We start from the raw sequence: 26302 nt of genomic DNA on the forward strand, positions 1-26302 counted from the left end.
TCAACTCCATATGTAAATTGAATAAATAAATAAACTCCCAGAATTCCCCAGCCAGCATGCATCTTAAAGCTGCCAAGGTTGAGAAACACTGCTTTAGAAGATGAAAACAAAATTCAACATGATCCTGATAGGCTACAGACGTGAATAGAAAAGTACAGAATGAAATTTAATAAAAATAAATGCAAAGATCTTCATTTAGAAAACAAAAATCAGATACAAGGGTATCAAATACAGTATTATGTATGAAAAAGATTCCAGAATTCTAGTTACATAACTGCTAAAAGAGCAAATGTAATTTTAGACTACACCAATAAAAATATAATTTCCAAATCACTAGAAGTAATAGTGGCAGTCTTTGGACCCCATTTTGAGTCTTGTGTTCTGATTTGGGCATCATACTTCCAGAAAAAATCAAAGAAACAGGTATAGGTTCAGAGAAGGGCAGAAGGATGACTAGAAGCTAAGTCTTACAAAGAAGAAACTGTGTAAGGAGCTGGACTGGCAGCTTCTCTATACCGCTGTCTTCAGCTGCTTGTTTCCCATGCATAATCTAGCTGGAAATGAGGCCAGTTTAAGAAATCTCTTTCTAGATTTCAGCCCCTTCCTTTGTTTCAGCTGCTGTGACGGCTTGATTTCTATCCTGACCGTGTTTTTGTGGCCACTGATTGGTGGATTCCTCTGCTTCTTTACCCTTCCTAATCAGTAGAAAAAAAAGAAACCCACAATTTAACTCATTTTCCTGAGCAAAAAGGGAAAGTGGCAAAATTTTACATAAAGGGGGTATTCCTACCACAGGCCCATTAGCCAATTGGAATCTATGAAGATATCAACAACTGTGGATGTTTCATACATTGGTGATGGCCAAAAGAACCATCATACAACATTAGATGGAGAAATCTATATTGATTGGCAGCAATGGGTTCCTGATACATGCAGGACTGCCATGTCTTGGCTTCAAACATTTAGATAAGCACTTGATGGCAGCAAAAGTTAGGAATTTTCTGTACTTCTCTGATGACATCTGGTGATTGTCTGGAGATTTGTAACCTAGGTATGATAAACTTGCACCTTGTTAGCCATTAAATTAGGGTTTTCTCTTTCTTTTTCAACAAAGGAAGAAGATTATTGAGCTATCTGGTCAAATTTGGGAATGTTGATTTGCTCATGAGATAAACATTGAGGTTTTCTCTTACATGGTCAGTCTGTAAAGTATAGGCAAGCGGTTTGTGCACTAAAAAAAGTGTGGGCATGTAATAGCCTCAGGTAATGGATAAAAACTCATATGTCTTTGACTAACACAGCTTGGTGATTGCTGGGTATTAATAGACAGGATTAGCAAATGCAGCAGAGAGCCAAGCTGCTAGTCCTACGTTGCCTTAGCTTCCCCTTTGTTATCAGTCTCCAGGCTCAGCTCTGCAGAATATAGAATAGAGGTTTTAGACAGGTGGAGGTCAGCTTTCTTCTGTGTGACTTTTCTGGGCCTGGGGGAAAAGAGCAAGTTCTGGGTTTTGGGAAACCTGAAGATGTCTTTCCAGGTTTCTGTTCAGGCACCCTGGAGAAACAACAATATGACCTTTTTAAATAAAGACCACCCAGTCTCTGAACAAGGAGAAACCATTATTGGCTTTTATCTGCTCACTCTGGGTATGTATGGTTTTGGTGTCCATTCGCCTTATGAAATGAAACATATAGGCAATGTTTAAATTAGACTCTTTCATTAAAGAATAAGAGTCCATTTTCTTTTCTTGTGCAGTTGTTAAGAGAGCAGAACAATAATATATGTTTATCTTAAAGTAAACAAGCTTTTGGAAAGGTGGGAAAGGAAGACAAGATTATCAGTCCAGTCTGCTATTCAGGTAAGTTGGACTAGAAAAGGATGAAGTTGGGTTGCAAATACTGTAGTTTTCTTTCCAAAGCTAAGCTGTTTGATGCAAGCTTTTCCCAAGCCATTTGCATGAGTGCTAGTCCCAATCTATTATTTCTCAAGATCTGTTACTTGTAAACTTCTCAGGGGTATCTGTGGGGGATGTTGAAAGAGTCAAGTTGACGGCTGGGCCACGCATTTGTTTTTTGTGTGTTGCAGAGATAGAAGCAGGTAGTAAGTTTCCTAGAGGAATTAGTTTTGTCTGGCTTCAACTGGCAGGCAGGTCTGGAACCAATCAGGCAAGCTCATAAAGCTCCAAAAACTTCTAATAAGTAGTGTTCACTGAAGAAACTATAAGAAGCCATTAACCAAAGAGTTCTGGTGACTGCTGTGTTTCAAGAGCGAGTCCTATTTATAGAATCCATTGTTGAATTCTTTTGATCCTCTTCCTCTTTCTTGTCCTACATAATGGGCCGCTGCTCTTTGGGGCAAAAGGCCCAGTTTCCACCTGTTCTTTGGTTTTGCAGTGGTCAGATCTGCCATCGTGTTGTTTCTCTCTGATTTTGTGAGAAGCAATTCATTTTGTGTGATAAAGCAATACTGCAAAGCAGAGAAGGCCTGATTGGAAGAAATAGAAAAGGATTCTCTAGAGCAATGATGGCGAACCTTTTGGGCTCATCATGTCAAAAATTTGGAAAATGCTTAGCTTAACTTTGCTGGCATGTCACACACACACACACACACACACACACACACACCCCTACCTGAACAAAAGAGAAACAATTCTTTACATATTCATTTATTTTTTTAAAATACAGTCCAATCATATGTGGTGCTATGTATTATATAAAGAAACATCGAATAATTACAAAAATGAAATACGAGTAAAACAAACTCAGTTTTTTTGGTAACTCAGACAGGGAGAATAGTTGTTGGGTGTTGATAAACACTGGTGTGTCACCCAAAATGTCATGGCATGACACTTTTGACACATGTGTCATAGGTTCGCCATCACTGCTCTAGGGATAACTATTGTAGCACTTGAGAATTTATGTATTCAGGTAGGGCTCTACTAGTTATGGCTACTTCAGCAAGTTGAAGACAAATGCTATATTTCTGCACACTCTGAATTACCTTTTGGAATACAGTCTGAAGTGCTACCTTATATTCTTTTATTTAGTAGAGTAGTGTAGCATTCTAATTCTTGAGTATTTCATCATTTTAATCTTTTAGAATTTTAATATGTCTATAATTTTCCATTTTAGCCATTTCCATTCTTATTATTTTAGTATTTCTGTTTGTCTTGTATTTTGACCATTTTATTTAAATTGTTGCATAAGTTTGCATATTTATTCTCCTTTATTCTTTTCTTGGGTTATGTAACTTTTGCTATTCAGCAGTTTGAAATTCTAGTCAGCAACTTCAATGAAGAAAATCACAGTAGTATGCCATGCCTCAGTTAACTTTGTCTGATGAGCCCAATACTTCTGAAATTTCTTCTGCTCCCAGATGTGAGAAGGCCTAATAATCTAAGAGAAGTCTTTTGTGTAGGCCCTGAAGAATCCCTAAGCAAAATTTGCTTGGTTTATATGAATGCAGACTTAAATATTTTATTTAATTTTATATTCCAGGGTGGATGTCTTGGATTGGGAATAGCATTGTAATTTTTGTACTATATAAACAACGAGCTGTTCTTCAGCCCACGGATTATTTGACATTTAATCTGGCTGTGTCTGATGGCAGCATTGCTATCTTTGGTTATTCCCGTGGCATCACTGACATTTTCAATGTGTTCCAAGATGATGGTTTCCTTGTAACATCAATATGGACTTGTCAGGTAAGCATTCCATTTTGATCTATTGTTCTGTTGTGGAAGACAAACATCACACAGTATGAATTCTACTGCCTGGGCATCCACCAGGGATTGTCAGAATTTAAGATGGTGGCAGCACCGATGCAATCCAACCCGTCTCTTTTTTATAACTCCTTGCCCCCTCAACCCTTTTTAATTAACAAAAACAAAAATCACCCAGGTCATTTTTAACTGTTTTCAGCAAAAAGTCCATCAAGGGTCTTCAATCTTTAATTGATAAATTAAAATTATTTTACCCCTGATCAAACAAGTCTATTTTGTATTCTTTCCTCATAGGCAATCTTCTAATAGATGTTTCTTTGGCAGAATTAAGTTGGTATTAAAAGTCTTGTTATATAACTTGATCTTTTGTCTTTCTGACAGAGTGCACAGGTGCATCTCTTGAAACATTTTATCTTTACATATTTTGTATTAATTCTGCACCCCTGTCCTCTTCTGTACCCTCATCTTCCTCCTCCCATTCCATAGATTCTGTTAAAAGTTCAACAGCTCTTTCCTTAATGCCTTCCTCAGATTGTTCCAAAATTACTCTTGATCTCAGACAAATTTCTTCCTCTCTCATGTGGATGATGCCACATCCAGATCTTCACTCATTTCTCTGGTTGTTATTTCCATCTTATTTTCTGGGATCTCCATTTTTTCCTGGATTTGTTTAACTCCTTCAATCATTTGTACTGCAGATTCTTCCAATTTTTCATTCATTTTCTCTTCCATATTTGCAAATCTTTCAGCCAGTAAAGATGTCACTGACTTTATAATATTCTTCCTCTGTTCCTCAAACATCTTGTAACATCCCTGGTGCAATGCCTTGTCCTGGTGTTTACTGTGTTAATGATCCTTGTCTCCCTTCTTTCGCTGCTTCCCTGATAATAACCATTTCTCTCTCTCCCTCTTATTTTTTTAATTCGTTTTAGAAAGTGGAGTTAGGTCAGACCCAGTGTCCATTACAGGCTCCGCTGAGGCTGCAAGCACAACCTCTCCTCCTCAGCTTCTGGCACTCTTACTTGCGAGTTGCTTGCAGAATTTCTGCAGGTTTCCTTGCAGGGAGCTGCCTTCTGAAGCACATGTGGTCAATCTCTTTGACTTCTCCTTATCCAGAGAAGTTCTGCTGCTCCGGGCTCACTGCCTGGTCATGGTTCTCCACCTTGGCGTCATCCCCGCTCTTTCAGGACACATCAGTCAGCCGTTTTCACCAACCAGAAGCCAGTCAACCTAGACTATTTTGTATTAAACAAATGGAAAGTGCAAAAGATGCCAAAATTTTGGACTTAGAAATTGTTTGCTTTTGACTGCAATTCAACTGCAATTCTGCATATAAACTGGTTAAAGCTTTTTACAATCTATAGAATGTAAACAAATGAACTGAATACCCCAAGTTCTCTTTTTTGGAAAAACAAAAGCAAAAAAACACGCCAGATAGATGATTCATTATATAGCTACCTTCTCATTCTCTTATGCTATTGATATGTAGGGAAATTTTATACCGGTTTCCCTTACTTTATGCAATTGATCATTTTTACTAAGAATTCACTTTATGCAAAAACGAAACAAAATAAAACAAAAACCCACTATGTGCCAGCACAGTCAATTTGTTTCAAAGGTCTGGAAACATGCCACGACTTCTTCCCGCCAAAGCCGCTTGAGCATTTTCCTGCCAAAACCCCTTTCTGCCCTCCCAGGTGCCTGTACCACTGAGTTGGGCAACTACTCTAATTGTGCCTCCTGTCTCCCATGTATTTCTGTGCCTGCAGTAGCTACTGCTGTTATTATGGGATCAAAGTGGCCATCAACATCTTGTCCAACCCTATTACCCAAAATGAAAAGGAAATGGACCTCTCTAACACTAGAAACAAAGTTGGATATACAGTATTAAATTGTACCAAATCTGGTGAAACATCTCAGCCCTAGGATGAGCTTTTAACCTGGGCAGATTCATTATACACAACACAACATAACAGAGAAAGCTAATAAAACTCATAGTGCTGTGATAAATTCTACCTCTTTGTCTGCCATGATAACTATACACATTAGAAATCCAGCTGTAAAAAAGATGGAGAAAATGCTTTCATTGTATATAGACAATGAGACAAGGAAGAAAACTGATTTGAGTAACACAGTGCTTAAGAATAAGACTCTAAAAATGTATGAGCACATTTGTCAATGCACCTGAGTTACAAAATTTGACACTATACCCCTCAACCCTTTTTTCCTCTGGCTCAGTGTCTCACTTTTTGCAAATTCACTTTATGCAAGGTTTTCAGGGAATGTAATTCTAGAATAAGGCAAGGGAAGCCCCCACACACAAATGCACAAATACATATTTATATATGATATGCATCATTAAGTAATGGATATCATTATTAAATCATGTTTATGTTGAGATGCTAAAACAAATATTTCATTTGCTAAAGTTTCATAGAAAACTGTTACTCAGGTTACATAAATATTGAATTGAAATGGAATCAATTATATTATAGAACCTTAAGTAGAACATAAGGAGACCTCTGCCCAGGTTGCAGCTGAAAAACCATTTTGCTGACATTTCTTAATGCAAAAGTGTACGTTGCCTGCCACTGAATTTGTGGCATGGAATTGTCAAATGGCACAACACTTGTATCCTTCTGCTGACAATGTTTCCTTTGTTGTCATTTTGACTGGAACTCTGATTTTATAGAACAAATCTTTGCCAACACATAACATTCTATTTCAAAAATGTTTTAAACCAGCAACAAGGAAATTGAAAGCATATGTTGGCACCTTTTATGAACTGTAGTTAAAATATGCTATCAGATTTTCTTGAGAGGTCCAACATGGCAAACAGTGAGAATACTTTGGAGAAAAACATACACACATGCACATATGTATACACGCACACATACACACACACAACATAATAGAATGCACAGGATGACCCTAAGAATGTAAAATGTATTTTGACTTAAGGCAGTCAACATTAAATATTGTAGGAGAGCCATGTTAGTCTATAGTAACAAAAAATCTAGAATCTGGTAGCACCTTTTATGACTAACCAATTTTATTAAAAAGTATAAGCTTTCGTGAGCTGCAGCTCACTCCATCAGATGCATAGAATGGCTAGACTGATGCAGGATTTAAACTGGGGGGGAGGGGAGGAAGGAGAGGAAAATAGGTTGGTTAAGCAGTTGCAGGTTACATGGGAGGCAGATGACAAGGGCATAGATAGATAGATAGATAGATAGATAGATAGATAGATAGATAGATAGATAGACAGACAGACAGACAGACAGACAGACAGACAGACAGACAGAGACAGACAATGTGTGTGTGTGTGTATACTTGTACACATAACCATTTAAATAAACAATAACCACATTCTGGAGTCCTTGGTGCTCTCTGAGCTTGGTTTTTTGCTTGCAGATGTTTCATTACCTGACTGGGTAACATCATCAGTGCTAGTGAGTGTGGGTTTGTACCCTGTTTATACACAGTAGCTTGCCCTGCCAGTGTTGGTGGGGGTGTGGCTTTCTCCTTGGTAGTTCCTTGATCAGGTATTGTTTTCTCCCTGACTATCTGCTATTAATTAATCCTTGATTATCTGGGTGTTGGTTGCTGGATAGGATGTGTTCTGGTCTTCCTGTTTCCTTCTTAGCTTTTTTTATTGTCTTCTGAATGATGTATAAATGTGATTTATCTCTATGTGTCTATTGATGGCTGATTTGTCTGAATGCCAAGCTTCCAGGAATTACCTAGTGTTTTTGGATTTAGCTTGGTCTAAGATGCTGACAGTTTCCAGCTGAAATTATGGTTGAGTCTGTTCATTAGTTGTGAGATTAAGGAGTTTTCATTGTGTCTTCTGATTGCTGTTTTTGATGTATGGCAGTGTTATACTTTTCATAGCTTGTGTTGGTTGTACTGTAGTGGGTTGATGGTCAGGCACTTTTTGATAAAGTTGCGTGGGTATCCATTTTGCTGGATGATATTGTATAGGTGGTCTGTTTCCTTTTTCTGGTGTTCTGAGTTGCTGCAGTGCGTTTGTGCTCATCTGAATAATGTTCTTCCACAGCTCCTCTTGTGGGAGATTGGGTTATTACTTTGGTAATGGAGAACTTGGTTAGTGTGGGTTGTTTTTTTGATAGACTTGCATTTCTAATTTGCCATCATTTCCACTGTTGATGAGGATATCCAGGACAGGTGGTGTATTGTTGTTTTCTTCTTCCCTTGTGAATTTTATTCCTTTGAAGATATTGATTGTTTCATGTGTCTTCTCTAGTTTTTCCTTTTTTATTGTGACGGTGTCATCTACATACCGGATCCATACTTTTGGTTGTATGTGTGGGAGTGCTATATTTTCTAGATGCTGCATTACAGACTGCTATGAATCCTGAGAGTGGTGATCCCTTGGGTGTTCTTCTGATTTGTCAGTATATTTGTCCTTCAGACTGAAAATACGTAGTGAGGCAGAGGTTGATGAGGTCCATGATTCTAGCTATTTTGATCTTAGTGAATTTGGCTAGGTCAGGTGTGTTCTGTAATACTGCTGCCATGGATTCTTTCAATAGTTCTGGATCTATGGACGTAAAGAGTGCTGTGACATTAAATGACACCATAATTTCATCTTCTTCTATTTTTAGGACTTTGATTTTCTGGAGGCCACATTTTATAGCCACATTTTAATATAATCATCCAGAGTTAATCTACGTTGATAAGTAATTCATTCATACGTTCATATGCTAATAACATCAAGCCTGTAGATCATCAAGTAATTGGGACCATAGGTTAAATCTTTTAGCACTAAGTAGAACATGGCAAATCCACTTTCTTTGCCCCAGTGTCAATTTCTGTGACAATAGTTCAAAAGAATGTGAGCATCTGAAAAGATTAAAATCTTGTCTCACAATAGAGTTAATACACGTAATGTCTTTCTCAAAAGGAACAATTATTGGAGACTATATAAACTTATGTTTAAATGAAGCAATAACATTTAGCCAAATGACAGTCCAGGGAAAATGTTGAAGATGTGGAGGGAACTCCGAGTAACTTCTGTAGTTGAATCACTGGGAATATATGGCACCAGGTGGTTCATGATCTCCTGTAAGGACCAGTTAGGAGGCCCAGATTATTTTTTGCAGCCTGGGCTACAAATTACCATATTAAATTGAGGTCTAATTCACTGAATTTGATCATAAAGTATATTCCATACTGCCAATAATTCCAAGTCTTTCTTCAAGACGGTCCAAATCCAGGACTACCTCTAAGGTACTCTTGCCAGTTTGCAGCAAAGCTGGCTTTGAGCAACTCAGGCAACACTTCATTTATTGGGTAGGTTTAACTTTTTGCTCAGCAACAAAAAACAGTTTGCTCTGCCAACATGGAATAAATAAAGTCAAATGCAGAAGAACTGGCTGAAACTCAGTCTGACCTTAACAGAGAAACAAACAACTATCCTGCAAACCATCAAACTTCAGTTCTAAGCATATTTGCTGGAGAGTAGCACTAGTGAATGCTATGAACACCACGGGGCTTACTTCCAAATAAATATAGAAAGGCTGGGCCTCAAAGTGATGTTTTATTTGATATATGTTTCACTTGTGCTCATTGAAGCAGTAAGATGCAGTTGTTGGTGAAGATAATATTTTGAGACCAAATTCTGTGAGTGCCAGAATGAGGAAGCACAGCACGGCCCTCATCTAATAGGAAGTTACAGTGCGAAACAGCAGCTGGATGACCTTGGCTGATCTTGGAAAGCTAAGCAGAATCAGACCTGGGTACACTGGCATCCACAACATGTGTGCGTGGGTGTGTGGGTGTTAATGACAGAAGCAGAATTGCAGAAGAAATTCCACCACTTTCATGCATGCATTGTGACATCACATTAACATATGAAAGGGGTGGAGCTTGCATTACAATAGGACAATGCTCTTTTCATCATTTTAACTACAGCTTCTGATCTTACAGACACCTCTGTCTGCATAGTGCTTGGATGGGAGACCACCAGGAAACTTGGGGCAGCTTTAAAAAAATTTTTAATGGGCTGTAGGTTAGACTGGGAAGTTGAAAAAATATCCTGGAGGGTGGCAAAAGTGAACTACTTCCACAGCATTGGGAAGAAAACAGATGGAACCACTCAGTCACCAAAAATTGAGCTTGATTTGGGGGAAATATTTATTTTTCTAATAACAAACAAATGGAGTTCACCAGATTTTGAGAAAGTCTAGGTTGAAGAAGTACAAAATAATCTTTAAAGAAAAAAAAAACCTCCAAACTGCTAGGAGAAAGGAGTGGGAAGAAATGGAAAGCCCCAGTTGGAGGAAATGGCAGTGTAGATATCCTAAGTAGGATTCATTTTCAGAGATGTTACTGCTTATCCTGCTACTGTTTGTTTATGGCACATTATTGTATCACAATTGTCCTGCACTTCCTTCTTTTGCATATCAAGATGCATCGTTTTCAAGTAAATAAATTATGACAGCATTTTCCAAACTGGGAAAGTGTCACACAAGGCCAAAAAATATTTTCCAGTGCCCAAGAGGACTAGATGTATAGGTCTTACATTTATTGAGGGTAGGTTTAGGTGAATATTAAAAGATGCAGAAAAAGGAGTTTGACAGGCTAGGCCTGACCGCTAGATCTTTTTCTTTTTCTTTTTCTTTTCTTTTCTTTTCTTTTCTTTTCTTTTTCTTTTCTTTTCTTTTTCTTTCTTTTTTTTTTTTCTTTCTTTCTTTCTTTCTTTCTTTCTTTCTTTCTTTCTTTCTTTCTTTCTCTTTCTTTCTTTCTTTCTTTCTTTCTCTTTCTTTCTTTCTTTCTTTCTTTCTTTCTTTCTCTTTTTTTCTGACTCACAATCTCCTAGGATGTCAATAGTCTTATTCCAAAAAAAAAAATACAAGCAACCAAAAAAAAAAAAAGGCCGGTCTGCTGCACACTAGCCAAACACCCACCCTACCTTGCAGCCCAGTGACTGGACAGGAAAAGGGGGTACCCCCAGTATTCTTAAACAGCCAGATGATGCTGGGGAGATCCCTGATCTTGACCACAGCATTGCAGCAGCATCTCCAGGACACTGTAGACTGGTCCATGTGGCTAGATTTGCATCAAAAGCAGAGGGGAAGCACCACCTTCACACAGTAACAACTAAAGACAACTCTGGGTTGTCCCAGTGCGCTGGGGATGAGATGGAGGCAATATCATGAGGACAACTTTCTTAAAAAGGTTATCAAGAAGTTTTTATTCCATGATAAGCAGGACATCAGGATAAGCCCTGAGAACAGAGAGATCAGGTTCACCTCCCCACTTGACAATGAAACCCATGGGGTGAGTTTAGGCCAATTACTTTTTCTCAACCCAACCTATCTCTCAGGGTTGTTGTGAAGAGAAAATGAGGAGTTACTTCCATGCACATGGCTTTGAATTCTCTAAAGGGATGGTGGGGTATAAGCAGACAAACCAATACAGTTAAGTCACACAATTGTAACCTCAAAACCCTAGTAAATTTAATGCCACTGTTGCAAAACTTTTGGGGAATCAAGCAGCACAATTAGTTTTTAAGTGGTCCAAAAAGCGAGCAATGCCAAGACAAAAACCAAATTTGATTTAATTTAAATTTAATTAAAATTCCGTTAAATCAAATAAACATACCCTCAGGTTCAGCTTGACTCCTGGTGACCCCATTGCCACATTCATGAAATTTTCTTGGCAGTAGTACAGAAATGTTTTTCCATTGGTTTCTTCTGGGATGGGTCCTTCTAGCTTGCACCCTTTGGATTTCCCATTCTAACATTACAATCAGGTCCAACCCTGCTTAGCTTTCTGAGATGAGCCCAAGTTGACTAGATGCTATCACCAGTTACAGGAGAAATCATGTAGATATAGTTAATATTGCTACTTTTGTGTTTAAGCAATTTCTCCCTCTGTCAATTGAAAATAGAATTTTGTAGCAATTTAGAAATGGGCTGTTGGAGATACAACAAAGGGTTTGGTGAGCTGCAAAAACCTTGATACTCCAAGCAGATCAGATGGAAATGTCTTCCAATGCTTCAGAAAGATGTATGATTCTAGGAAGACTTTCCCCATTTCAGTGCTCTCCAGATTCAACTGGAAGTTGGACAAGAGTTGGAGTCCAACATCTTGGAGGACACTGAATTGCTGTTCCAGGAGGGAATTTCATTGTTGTACTATGATTACTATACACTTGATAAGTATCTGCTATTATCTGTCATTAAAGAAAAAGCCCTATAAATGAGAGAGATGGCAGCAGCCTATACTGAATGCAAGAGGAGGTTGACAATTAAACACTCTTAGGCTTAATTAAACTATTTCTGAAGTGCAGGTATTCCTGCAGATTTGTGCATATATATAGTTTGTTTATTTATTTATGTATTTGTCATATTTATATAGCTGCCCATCTCACAATCAAGTTCATTATTCCTTGTGCAAAATGGAAATACCGGCAACCCAACCGTGCACCCGACAGTGCTAAGAGTATTATCAGATAAAGCAGTCCTACAGATGCTGAGGAGATGCATCACAGAAATCATTCAGCTCCCTTTGACATGCTGATCCACTAAAAATGGAGTCTCTTTAAACTATAGTGCTGAGCCAGAAGCAGAAAACAAGAGACCTTGGACAGTAGTTCAGTTTCCTACTTCTTATGGGAAAGATAATCTAACAAAAGAGAAATCTTGCCTTCCCTAAAAATTTTGGTGCAAACATTTGATATTTTAAATATGAACTAGAATGGTAAGTGCTGCATTATGAACACCAACAAATTTCGGTTACTGAAAAATCTGGATATATAATTGTTTATCATTGTCTTCCCAAGCCAGGCAATGCCCTAGTACATTGGGACTGTAATTTCCAGAATCATCAACCTGGCATGGATTGTGTCAGACTGAGGAAAGCTAATTCAGCAGAGCATGCTAGAAAAGTGTGGTTTATGTCACAGATTCTTTTCCTAATTCATTTGTAGGAGGTAAGAAGTTTACCAAGAATTGCCAGAATGAAGGAATAAAATGTATTTTATATAGATTAATAATTGCATATCTTAGACACTTGTTTGTTTGTTAGATTTATATCCCCCATTCTTTCATTCAGGAGCTCAAGGCAGCATATATCACACTCCCTCTTCAAATGGAGTTTCTCCAATCTCTTTTTGAAGGCCAGCAGAGAGTTTTCCTGCTCATGATTGGTTCTCCAGAGTGCGATTTTTTTCAGGCTTTGTTGATCTCTGCTCATTCTCCACCTTGGCAGTCCCCATCGGATTTGAGTTTCCATCTAGTCTTTTGTGTTTCCCATTGCATAGATGCTGTTCCAGCCAGGGAGCACTATCAGGGGAAAGAAAAAAAAAGCCAATCCATAACCTTTGCTAAGCCCTTTTGGTTCTCACACAAGACTGACTGTCTTGTCTTGTGTGACCCCTTGATATTTATTATTAAACTTAAATGCTTTTCATCTCAGGCAATTTCCCACTAACAACTTATAACATCAGCTATTCATCTTGATTGATAAAAAGCCTGTCCTCATCATCGCTATTATTTTGGCACAACGATGGTTTGATGATTCTCGAAGATATTATAAGTCACTAGTACAGAAATGACCCTAGAAACCCTGAACATATAGGACTTTGACAGCAATCTCTAAATGGAGCTACTAATTACTCATTAGTAATGGAGAAATGGAGTAAATGGTTACTCATTTAGTGACCAAAATTGCAATCCTATACGCCTAACTGTAAATCAGTTCCATTAAGCTCCATGAGCTTACATCTGAGTAGAGCAATCAGTCATGCAATCAAATATTGTCATTAACAACATACAATAAGACATAACTTTTTTCAGACTCATTCAAAGAGCATTCATAATTCACATGATAGAAGACAACATGTGTCCACACACTGAGTGAGTGGGAAGCTGAAATTGCTTATCTTTTAAATCGTCATGCCTGAGTTGAGAACAAAATATACTGGAGTACAGTAGTACTTCTATGACATTTTTCTGCATATCTTCATCTGAATCATGAACTATAAAAAATAATATAGGAATGGGTGTCTGTATTCTGAAACAAGTAATGACAGAGTTCATAACTCAATAGATTGATGCCATCCACACAATCTTGGAGTCATTCAGACTAAGCCAGATCAGGCAGTAGGGACCCTGTTCTCCAGATGTAAGAAGAATCAGTCTCCCAGCAGCCTCTGCCCAGCATAGCCAAAAATAAGGAAGCTGTATCAGGAGAGAGATAACTCCTCCCCCCTGGCCTGGATGCATGGGAGCAAACCAAGTATTTTTTTGTCTCAATACTTTTCATCTTCCAGGGTCCATATGCCAACATTTAAATCAGTTGGGAGGCTGGATTTAGGTTCAAATTAAACCAAGGACTTCAAAAACCCAGTTTATATAACTTTTTAATCTAACTTTGTTATCCTTTTTTGAGTTGAAACAGGTTGTATTCCATCCACAGATACACACAAGTCTGTGTTCTTGAGTTTCAGGCTGCTGTTAAAAGCACAGGAGAGACAGAATGAAAGATCAACTTTCATCAGGAGTTCTCATGAACTTTTCTTGTTAAACATTTGACAGTCCTGTCCCATTAATGTTTACTTAGAAGGAATTGCTGTTGAGTACCGTGGAAATTACCCCCAAGAAAACACACAATTGTAGCTTTAGGATGTAATCCTGTTCACTTTGTCCTGAGAAGAAACACACTGGACTTCAGTTCTGAGTGTACGGGATTGTGGTATTAATGCATAAAGCAGTTTAAAATATAGCATGAGAAGAAAATTGTTTAAATGTAACCATTTCTTGTGTTGTTTTGCTCAGCACACAGACAACACATAGGTAAAAATTAATGAATCTCTACATTATAGAAACAGCATTCTTGGCTTAAAACTGGCAATCTGCTAATTTTTTCTAATTGCAAAGAAGAAAAGCCAAGAGAGTCAATACTGAAATTAGCTAACCATTCTTGATGGGATTTCTTATACAAAAAAGTCAATACTTACTTCTGTCCTTTCTTCATTAAATAGAAGAGTTTCTCCTAGATCCTAGAAAAACCATTCCATCCACAAATTGGAGATGCTAAACCCAACAATGCTGCTTGATATTTGAAGAGCAAGATTTGTTCTTGGAACAAATTCAAGAACATTGGATTCTCTCTGCCCACTCACTGCAATCTTTCCTCCCAGTCAGTAACTATATTAACACAACATGCCAACCTATGTTTGTTTGGATTGTTTGGCTTTGAGTCTGCAAGTTGTGTGAACTCAAGTATTGTGGTTTGTCAGGCATGCTTTATGGCTCAATGTATGGTGTGATCCCAGTAAACAATGATTAAGCCAACCATGTCACCCTGTGACAATAACCCTGCAAAGGGTTAGAGGTTGGCTCAAAGGCAATCACTTGTGTTTCCTTGAAGTTAGTTCATTTCAGAAAAGGCAAGGCAAACATTCATAATTAAGTTGGACACTACTCCAGATGATTCAGATCAGTTCTTATTCAATTAATTTGTTCTTCAATGATCCAATTAGTTTAATAAATTACCTTGTAATTAATTATCCCTCACTGAATCGATCATTATTATTATTTTTATCTCCTCTACATGTAATTACACTTTACCATTCAAATTAAATATAGTGCATGCCCCAGTTCTCTTCAGGTTAAAGATGCCCCTGTACAGGGGAAAAAAATAACATTTCTGATTCCTTTCTAGGTACACTTTATAGAAAAATATGTAGGTGTAGAGAAACAGAACACATTTTTGAGATTGGCTATATTTTACACTCTGTCCTCCTGGTTTGACAGTGCCCAGGGGCATCCATGGGAAGGTATCCAAAAAGTCAAGATGGAGGCCACAACCATGAGATCAAAGCCTTCTTGACTTTTTTTGACCCCTCACCTCCCTGGATGCCCCTGATGATGCCTGGCATGCCATAAATGTTTAGTAGCATGTGAATCTCTTCTTGACATGAAAATATATGACTAGCTTGTTTTTCTTCAGTTTCTAATTCTTTTGGCTATGCTCCATCCAGAATTTGCATTTTGAAGTTCCTATAAGTAACTGTTGTCTACAGTGAACAACAGCAGTTACAAGTGCTTGACTTTGGCTGTTTCATGGTCTTTTTCCACATCCATTTAAAAAATCTGCTTTCCCCCTTTTCTCTAACTCAGAGTGCGGGTTTGCTTGTTCATTTAACACACACCTCATCCACATTGTGCACCTGATTATTATTATGGTTGGTTGCACAGTCAGCCAGATGTTTAGACTGGATTTGGCATTTTTGTCCACCTATCAAGTCCTTCCCAAGGACCTGGGATAGGCAGATGTTGTTGTTTGATGGTGTTAAAGGTATTGTCGCAGGATGTAAGCTGTTCCAAATGAAGCTGCCTTTTGCAATTGACTGATGGTGATTTTCTCAATGCTGATGGTGTTCAAGTGGCGCTCCAGATGTTTTGAAATTGCACCCCAGGTGCCTATTACTATTGGTACTATCTGTGCTTTCTTTTGCCACAGTCATTCTACTTCTATTTGCAGGTCTTTGTATTTTGTGATTTTCTCCAGTTCTTTCTCTTCTATTCTGCTGTCTCCAGATATTGCAATGTCCACTATCCAGACTTTTTTGTCTTTCTTATCAACAGTTGTTAAGTCTGGGGTGTTGTGTGGCAGGGGCTTGTCTGTTTGAATTCTAAAGTCCCAGAGCACTTTAGCTTCTTCATTTTCTATTACTTTGTCTGTTTTGTGGTCACACCAGTTCTTGCTTGCAGGCAGATGGTATTTCTTGCAGATATTCCAAGCACCATTGTTGCTACTTTGCCATGCCGTTGTCTGTAGTCAGTCTGTGCGATCTTCTTGCAGCAGCTAACTAGGCGGTCCGCTGTTTCTTCAGCTTCTTTGCAGAGGCAGCATTTGCTGTCTGTTGCTGTCTTCTCAATTCTGGCTTTATGTGCATTTGTTATTGTTGTTGTTGTTGTTGTTATTATTATTTAGAATATCTGCATGTTCTCTGACTTAAGCATGAGGACTTTCCTTGATATTTGCTATTTCACTGATACATCCTGGAATATTTGCTATTGCTTTTGGCATCCTAAAACCTGGTGGCACTGCTTCTTTCCAATCTATGCATTTATTTATTTATTTATTTATTTAGGTTGATGGATTTCTGACACTGCTGTTTGGCCTCTCCAGTATTAATACACTCACAGTGATTAGTGTAACTCGCTATATAAAAGGGTGCCATCCCAACAGAGGTAAGAGATTTGAAAAATACGAAGTTTACTTGACCATACTTGCACTATTAAAAAGGTTTTTAAGAAATCAGAGTATTTTATTCCCTTAGAGAGTCTTGTTCAAATGTTTTGGTCCAAGGACTTTTTATGAGGGGGGGGGCAGTTTAAACTGGCCTCACATAGGAGGGTCCCCTATCTAAAGATGCTTTGGTACTTCAAATGATGAGATAGTTGATTCCTTTCCATTTAAGGTGCTAAAACTAATCCATGAAAATATAATTCCAAGACTTATTTCAGTGGTTGGTTTTCCCTACGCTGTTCTGTTTACTGGACCTTTGACTTCAATGACTGAAAACTAACCTAGGAAAAAATGAGTGTGTTATAGAATGTATTAAAATAAAATGGGACAGGAATCTAATGATCCCTCAGTGCTTCTCATGGTCTTAAGAGGGCCCTGGGTTTACTTCCTAAAATGATAAAGCCTGGATGGGGAATGCGTTTCAGTATGTCTCAGACAGCCCTGATGGCTGGAAATTCCAAGAATTGTAATCCCAACAATGTTATGCTTGACGGCCACAATGTTAGGTCTGAATGTAGGGCAAAGTAGGAAACATAAACCTAAGGCAAACCTGTGTTGATTAGTATGACCAAGCTGGCCCATTGATATCTCTTTAAACCATCATCCATGATATTTATCCCCAAATTTGGTCAGTCTTTATATCATCCTCCTCCCAAATTCTTGCCAAATGTGTTAGGCTTCAGTTCCGATGCAGTCTGAGGATTACAAATATTGACATCCAGCATACCTGAGTCATCAGGTTGGAGAAGGCTCCCTTAGATTATTTTACACTACATTTACTAGTGAATATGTTCATTGTTTTCAACAGTTCAGGGGAAAAAAACCCACAGGTTTTTATTACATTTCTTTATACATACATACTGTACATACAATCTAGAGGCTGCCCACTCCAAACTATTCTAGGTGTCTTATACTTTAAAGCAAGAAACAATAAAATAAAGAGATTGTGTACATCCAGAAGAGCTATACAAACAAACCAGAAAGCACAGAGTCTTGATAGCCACTCTGCCTCAAGGCCTGGGAGAATAGCCAGGGTTTCAAGACTTTCTGAACATCAAGATGGGAGCCATACAGATCTCTAGGGGGTTCTCTTCCAGACGGCAAACACTGAGACAGAGAAGGCAAGTCTCAAGAGGACCTGAAGAACATCCACTCTGCCTGATCTTACCTGGCAGGTAGAACTATTAGAGACAGGCAGTTTCTCAAATAATAATGTCCTATGCCACGAAGGGCTTTATAGGTGGCAACCAGCACCTTGAAATGCACCAGGAAGCCAACTGATAAGCAGTGTAGATAACAGAGCAGTGGTATCACGTGGACATATTTTGGCAGGCCCATTACTGCCCATGCTACTGTCTTCTAGACCAGCCGTAGCTTCCAACTAGTTTTGCAGGGCAGCCCCATTAGATGATTGCATTAGATTACTGCAACTCATTGCAGTAATCTACCTATGAGTTGACTAGGGCATGAGTGACATCCTGGAGTGATCTAAGAATAGGCACAACAAGGCCCTTTTGGCCACAGCTGCCACCTGCTCTTCAATCATAAACTATCAGTGTACAGTAATTATGTACACTGCTTATGTGGATGGCCTTATCATAATAATCGTTGGGGATTATTCCCAGGGAAGTGTACGTAAGAGTCCAGCCCTCCTAACTCAAAACCTGTTCATTCCAATGATATTGGGTTTTATGGGCCATAGTTGTCATTTAATTTCATTTATTACCTTATGATTCTTTGTGGATACTGGGCTTAGAGAACAGAAAAGGCATAAAAAGAATATCCTCTGACCAGTCCACCCCCATTGCTTTTACTGCTCAAAAAGGCATGACATAACACACTTTTGCTTCAGTCCCTGGGCCAGCTGTACCCTTAGACCTGCTTGTATAACCCTGAACCTTCCTGGTTATGATGGCAAGATAGGAATAACTGCTCCCTCCCCCAGACTTTCCAGCTATGGTAGGCTATCACTGCCATTAAGTGAGTCCCTGGCCTTCTTGGTGGCTTCCAGGACGTTTCAATGTGTCATATCCACTTTACAAATTAACTATTGTATTCTTTTTCTAAAACAATCTTCCAAACCTAGTCCCTTCAAGAACTGCATTTATTTGTTTGCTTGTTTGTTTCAGGCTTTATAAGCCACTCCAATCCACCAACTCTGAGCAGTACACAAGTCCTTAGTACATAACTGGAATTAAAAACATATACATAAAAATTAAAAAACAACAGCTATATCACAGCCCCATAAAATTGGAGTGATGATTAAAAACATTAACAATAATAATAAAGACCAATCAATTGAGGGGAGGGGCAGTCCTAATAGTCAAACCTTCTCCAGGCTTGGTGAAACGACCAGTTTTTCACCAGTTCCTTTTTAAAAACAGGAGGGAAAGGATTAATTTCACACTGGGAGAAATACTATTCCAGAGAAGGGGAATGGCAACTGAAAATTTATGCATACATGACCTCTGAAGGTGACAATGTCTGTTCAAGAGATTGCGGTTCAGTCCTTATTGTCCTAGCCAATAAAATGAGAGAGCAGCGTTCCTAAATCCTAAAGAGTGGATGTTCTTAGTCATATTCTTAGTTCTATAGTGAAATAATTTTTCTTCACAGTTAAATTAGAAGACATGATATGGACAAATCAGCAAATCTATAATTCAGCTATTTTTGGTAAGAACATTATTCAATCTTCTAAAATGCACACAACTGAGAAGTCAGATTGTCTAGAAATTCTAAATACAGTATGAGAATTTGGTTTCCTAATTTCTTGACGGAATGCTTTTTATTATTGCCTATCTAATGTATAATTATGAAAGGCGTTAAAAGCCAACTCCTGGTGTGTCTTTCAGGGCATTGTATCAGCACCAGCAGCATCTCTGTTGCTATTTTTCTTATCTGGACAGCAGCTTTGTTCTGGTCACTGGCCCCATTCTTGGGATGGGGGAGCTATACAGGTAATTCATTGGTATTTTTAGGAATCTGAGTAGATGAGAGAGGCACACATTCAGGTACACAGGGTCTTTCTAAAAGAATTAAGGGAATTATTTTATTCTCCTGGATTATTATTTTATTCTCCTGGATTATTATTTTATTCCACTGGAGATAAAATGTCAGGTCCTGAATTTTAGTGGCTCAATTCCTGTTCTAATCCCAATTTGAAGACAACTTTTTAAGACTCCAATACTATATTCATGCCATTTACCTGAGAGTATTCCCCATGAAACACACTGACCTTATTTGTGAGCAGGCTCACCTGAAATTGCATTTTTTAATCTCATAGAAATAATGTTCATAATCATAAATTAGAATTCCCTGGAGAACACATTACTTTTCCTATAAAATGATTTGGATTTTCGATTTCTGACTTGTCATCTTGTATTATCCATTGGCAGGGATGTCCTGGGTGAGGGAGAGAGTTAAAAAGTCAAAATGATGCCTGTGACTTCACAGCTGAAGGCCTTCTCTTTTTTTATATGCATCACACATGAAATGCTCATTAAAAAGGAACAGGGCTTCAGTGGTGCAGCTGTGGCTGTCATACTGACTTTTTTTTTTTACCTCCCCCTGTGGATGGTTCTGCTCGATGGAAGCAAAGTAAATACATTTCTGTGGAAGACAGCTTTATCAGAGGAAGCCATAAGAGGATTAAAATACCTGTATAGGAAAATGCACATTTTCAATGGTTTTTCTCCCATCCACTCAGCAAAAACTGAGTTGAGCTGAACACCTGGAAAGTTTTTATTCCCCCAGCAAATTATTCTGTATGTCCAGGTACGGCTACCTTTGTTAATGCTCTCACCAAGTCAGCTATCACTTCTGTTACAAAACAGGGCAGAAAGCAGGTCACTTCTGCCATAAATGAGAAAAGCTGAGTTAAGTGTGGTTTCTTCCCAGTACAAGCTTTAATGTAATTTTTGCCATGCTTTAAGATATTGTAACCTTTTCCCCTACTTAGGAAAACCAACAGAGTAGTTCTTTAAAATGCAAAAGTTAAGAGTGACCTGTTTTAAAAACTGTACAATGAACTAAATTCTCCTGCTACCTAGACCGGATGTATGGAACATGTGAAATTGACTGGACAAAGGCCAACTTCTCAACCACATACAAGTCCTACATTGTGTCCATTTTCATCTGCTGTTTCTTCATGCCTGTGATGGTCATGGTTTTCTCATACATGTCCATCATCAATACAGTCAAGTCAAGCCATGCATTGAGTGGAATGGGTGACCCGACGGATAGGCAGCGGAGGATGGAACAAAGCGTCACCAGGGTTGGTCTGGCCTTTTCTTCCCTTGCTGAAACGAAATGGCAAAAAACTCTATTGTGATAGCTACCATATTTGGGCAGCAAAAATATGGTGGACAGATCTCTGGGACGTTTGCAGCCCAGGTATGGTACTTTTTCCATATGTTATTGTCTACTGTCGAAAAAGGCAATAGAACAGATAGAAATAGAGAATCATGAGATGGATTTATTAATTGATTCACAGTATATTTAGACTGACATTTAGCATAAGATACCATTCTGAAGAGGCTTATAGGATAAATGCATGAAGTCATTACAAAAAGGCCTTTTTCTCTTATCCCAATCAATCTGAAAGCCAAACCCACAGAAAACAAAATCCATATTACACTTCTATTAAAATGCAGCTCAGGAGTAGGTCGTAAAATACTTTCTAAATTATATGTTCTGATATTTAATTAATTGTGAAAGACAAGGTCAATCAAGGGGTCAAGATGGCAGCTGCAACTGCATGATTGAAGCCCTGTTCCTTTTTTTTAAGTGTTACACATGCAATGCTTGTGAAAAAGAGACAGGGTTTCTATCTCAAGGTTGCGGTCACCAGCTTGACTTTTTCAAGTCCACTCTGGACCCCTCTGGTTCATAACTGCACAAATAAAACAAGAAGGAAAACTATGTAGAGCAGTGTTACTCAACCTTAGCAACTTTAAGATGTGTGGACGTCAACTCCCAGAATTCCCCAGCCAGCATGGCTGGCTGGGGAATTCTGAGAGTTGAAGTCCACTCCTGTTCAAGTTGCTAAGGTTGAGTAACACTGATGTAGAGCATGGTTTCTGGGAGAGCTGGCTTTAGGCTAAAACCAAGTAGGCTCTGGCTTAGGGCCCCAAAGCTTAGGGGGCAGCAATGCCGCCCCACCTTCCGAATCATTCTAGAAATGCAAATCTTCTCCTTGGCAGGAGATGGCGCCATCGGTCACTGTAGTCTAGCAGCGCCATATAACCTGGAGCTAGCGCTGACTCCTAGGGTTCTTTCCCACCTCTTAAGAAGGTGGGAAACGGTTGTAGTGTGTTTAGTTTAGAATGCACTCTCCTGTGTTTTTATTATAGCTTTTAACTGTTTAAATTGTATTTTTAATGGGCGGCTGTGTGCATTTCATAAATAAACAATAGCGGTCCTACCCTGAGTCACTTGACCAGGAGGGCAGGAGGCTTAGGAATGGAGTGGCTGAAAGCATTCCAAGTCCTGCCAACTGAGTCTCTCAAAGAGATGCTGCCAGAGAATGTTTTTCTCTGTAGCCCCAAGCCAGATCCAGGCCATTTTTTGAACTTAAATTTTCTTACGCTGGCTTTTTCCCCTACACCAAATTTGGTCCTATTCTGTTTTGGGAGAATTATCCTGCTGACAGACCATGACGGGGTCCCAAACTCCTTTATATATTTCTTTCTAGCATTCTGTTGAGTTAGAAAGAATGAGAAAAAGTCCTTCTCACTTGTTTTTGCCACCTTGTATTCTCTCACAGCCAGACACATGAGAAAGAACTGCAGAAATTAAGTGGAGACAGGCTGGCTAGGCAAAAATTCTCTTGCAAGTAACAAATCCTATGGCTTTAAAGTTAAAGCCAGCATTTTAAATTGGGCTCAGAGACACTGTGGCAACCAACACAATTACAGGAATACTTCAGCAGCTGCATTTTGCGACAAAGAAAGTTTCCAAATTGTCTGTAAAGGCAGCATGGCACGGTGTACCATTTAATTTGCCTGTTTATCATGAATTCCTAGATAGCAAAGAGCCACAACAGTTAAAAAAAGACTTCTTGCTGGTGGCTAATAGCAGCTCCTGAGCTTTCCCTGCTAGCAATGAGTTCAGAAGAACTTCCATGTTGCACACCCTCCGGAGGGTTAGAATCTCATCTAAGACCAGCTGTAAATTTCTACCCAGAATGGGGAAGCACCTCTCTCTTGACTGGATTCTTCCCAACTGTCATCTATACCAAAGTTACGTCCAAGCCTCGGTTCAAGTGTTTCACAACCTCCCTGATGCTCAGCTCTTTCTACCAAAAGACATAGCTAGCATCAGCCACTATAATAATGTGGCACCCAGAATTTAAACCACATACATTCTTATTGAGATGGTGGCCTTATGGCCATGAAAACAAGTCACAAACACATGTATGTTCCTGGCAAAATGAAGAAATGCAGCCACAGAGAGGTTCTTTACCTTCAGTTTCTTCCCTGGCCTGACTGTGCACACGGAACCCTTTTTTAAAAAAAAAGAGCAGTGAAATACCACCATTTAGTTGTCTGGAGGGAATGCAGTGAGTTCTTCATGGAACAACTGATTGTAGAATATCAGTCCTTTTAAGGGCTTTTTGTTTAACCCATACCCACACACTCATGGATAGTCATACCACATACATGCATAGTTGAGTGGGAACTCCAGTATTTGAAGTATTATTTGAGGGTCTGATGCCCACCCCAAATCAGATAAGATCAGGAGCATGATGCAGACACTGATTAAAATCCAGCTGTAATTGTGACTCACTCATACCCACAACCAGGTTGTCTGGAAGCATCAGAAAAAGACACTGGCCAGTTCTGTGCCCCTGGGGGAACGTGTGGCGAAATGAGCCTCCGGTACTCAATCTCTTTCTCCATCAGTTGCAGCAAGACCCTTTTCTAAGACAGATTTCCCTTACCTGATTGGGTTTATAATTATTGAGATTATTTTACTTTTCCTTCCAATGAAAGTGAAAGAAACAGATAAATAATCAAAGCACAATTCAATAGCAAATAGACAACAGCAATACTAAAAGCTCTAAATCCAGCCCCCGAGCAGCAAAAAAACAAGAACAAAAACAGAACAGCAACCAGTATATACAGTAGCTATTAGAACAAAAATCAACTACTTTATATTTTATATAGTAGGAATAGCTACACAATAAGGTGAAACTGGTATTTCCTTAGTAGGAAATAATGCCAGTGCTATTATGCCTGACAGGTAAGACCTTGGCATCCACAGCTATCCATCAAACATGGCGCTTGACTATCTATGGAAGAAGCACATGGCCCTCTACATGCATAGGTTCAAGGCCTTTAGTGTTTCACGTGAAGGAATTGTACCTTATTTTGAGTCTGGAAACAATTAGTTAAGCAATGAAAACTATATGAAACTGAAGTTTTACCCTTCAGCATATTGGTTAGAATCCATATCTTTAAGTGGAAGCATTTTGGAACAACCCAAGTTTCTAAACACTTTTTTAAGGGGACCTTCACAGAGAAAGACTTACACTAGTTCAAGCTGGAAATAACCAAGATAGATACGGCTATGACCAGATCAATCTCCCAAAAAGGCACCGCTGGTATTTCAGTTTAGGCCAATTTAAACAAAAACAAAAACACTCCTAGACACCAACATCATCTCAATACCCAAAAGTAGATCCAGACCAAGAATCAGCCATTCCTGGACTGCAGGAAGTGCTGTGCCACTCTGTTTCCTCTACAAGTTATTTTGCTTCTGAATGGCTAGCTGATAATACGCAGAGCAGAAGCTGGATCTCCCCCCAGGGTCCCTGTCTGTTATTTCTAATATAACACCTTTATGAAGTTCAGTAAATCTAAACTGACTAAGCTGTTCGGCTTGGAAATGGAAACCAGCAAGTCTCATTCTTACCTTTTCTCTCATCTAGGTCTCCCTTGTTGTTTGCACGTGTTTTATTGCTGCCTGGTCCCCGTATGCCGTCATTTCCATGTGGTCTGCAAGTGGTTGCCCTGTACCCAACCTGACCAGCATCTTTGCCAGCCTTTTTGCAAAATCAGCCAGCTTCTATAACCCTATCATTTACTTTGGGATGAGCTCCAAATTCCGAAAGGACATCGCTGTCTTGTTCCACTTTGCTAAAGAGATCAAGGATCCCGTGAAGCTCAAACAGTTCAAGATTCTCAAGCAGAAACTGGACAGCTCTCCTTCTCATGGAGAAGAGAAGGGTGCAATAGATGCTCAGCCTGCTCTGCATTCTGATTCTGGGGTGGGGAGTCATCCTAATACTCCTCCCCCAGTAAATAGAAAAGGGTATTTTGTTGTTTTTGATAACTGGCCCCAAAATCCTGACTTCGAATGTGATCGACTGTGAATGTGAGTGTGGACATCTGGTGAATGCAACCAACTGAATATGGATTTATTTGAGCATCCTTTCTCTGTCTCCATGATGTCATATTAAAGCCCATTTGATTTTAAACAAAGTTAGGAAACATGAAACTATGACTGACATCATAAGATTTATAATGTTTCCCTTCTAGTGCTCCAAGATTGCAGGAGAAAGATATTCTGGTACAACTCTTATTTTCTGTCAGGCTTAACAAAAATCACAGTTTTTTTCTCTCCCAATTCATAGAAGTTAGAAGTTACATTTTTCTGCCTTTTTATTCCTTCCTTGGAATCCCTTGTTATTTTGTTTGCTCCACCAAATCACAGTCTTTGATAATCAGGGAATCGTTTCCCAACAGCATTTGAATGTGGCTCCACATTCAGCCACCAGAGGGTGGAAAATAATTAATGTTCTTACTGAATATACTAACTGCTACAGAAACTGTCAAGTAAATCAAACCATTATTAACCCAAAGGCTTCAGCCAAGCCACTGGGGTGGCAGTTTTGATTCCTTAATCATAGCTGCTTGTAGATAACAGTCGAAACCTAGTTTATATATGTTAGGTCATGCTTAAGAAAAGAATAGCTATATTAGTCAATTTAAGGACTAATTAAGTAAAAAAAACTGTTTTTTTCCTAAAGATTCTTGAAATGAAATTCCCATAAATCCATGTTGTTGTTGTTGTTGTTGTTGTTGTTATTTTATCCTGCCTTTTTAATATATATATAACTCAAAGCAGCGAGCATACATAATATTCCTGCCTCCTATTTCCCCATAACAACAACCCTGTGAGGTGGATTGGACTGAGAGAGAGTGACTGGGCCAAAAGCACAGACAGTAGTCAGGAATTAAAAAAAAAAAAAAAAAGTATTATGCAAGATCTTTAAGAGGATGCATACCCCT

At 38.8% G+C, this 26302-nt stretch overlaps 1 protein-coding gene and 1 long non-coding RNA gene across 2 annotated transcripts in view; one reads left to right on the forward strand and one right to left on the reverse strand.

Annotated features, from left to right (window-relative positions):
* Positions 1-1523: 1523 nt before the first annotated feature.
* Positions 1524-25713, forward strand: LOC103057959 (visual pigment-like receptor peropsin). Its single transcript, XM_007420925.2, has 6 exons — positions 1524-1644; positions 3496-3701; positions 16852-16951; positions 19862-19966; positions 21059-21282; positions 24940-25713. The coding sequence occupies exons 1-6, from the start codon at positions 1524-1526 to the stop codon at positions 25381-25383; spliced, it is 1200 nt and encodes a 399-aa protein (XP_007420987.2). The 3' UTR covers positions 25384-25713.
* The window catches only part of LOC148217133 (uncharacterized), a 34689-nt gene continuing 19012 nt past the window's right edge, over positions 10626-26302 (reverse strand). Inside the window, exon 3 of the long non-coding RNA XR_015796785.1 lies at positions 10626-13033. This is a non-coding gene — a long non-coding RNA (uncharacterized LOC148217133). The remainder of the gene's footprint in view (positions 13034-26302) is intronic.

The sequence above is a fragment of the Python bivittatus genome, unplaced genomic scaffold, assembly GCF_059951505.1.
Source record: "Python bivittatus isolate LINGU-HERP-01145 unplaced genomic scaffold, Pbiv_v1 ctg000020_np1212, whole genome shotgun sequence".
Lineage (NCBI taxonomy): Eukaryota > Metazoa > Chordata > Lepidosauria > Squamata > Pythonidae > Python > Python bivittatus.

Excerpts from the sequence above, each read along its gene's own strand:
- LOC103057959 (XM_007420925.2), top strand. The coding sequence starts at position 1,524 with ATGTCTTTCCAGGTTTCTGTTCAGGCACCCTGGAGAAACAACAATATG. Across the intron at positions 19,967-21,058 it reads GGGATGGGGGAGCTATACAG|ACCGGATGTATGGAACATGT; the intron begins GTAATTCATTGG and ends CCTGCTACCTAG. Across the intron at positions 21,283-24,939 it reads TGGAACAAAGCGTCACCAGG|GTCTCCCTTGTTGTTTGCAC; the intron begins GTTGGTCTGGCC and ends TCTCTCATCTAG.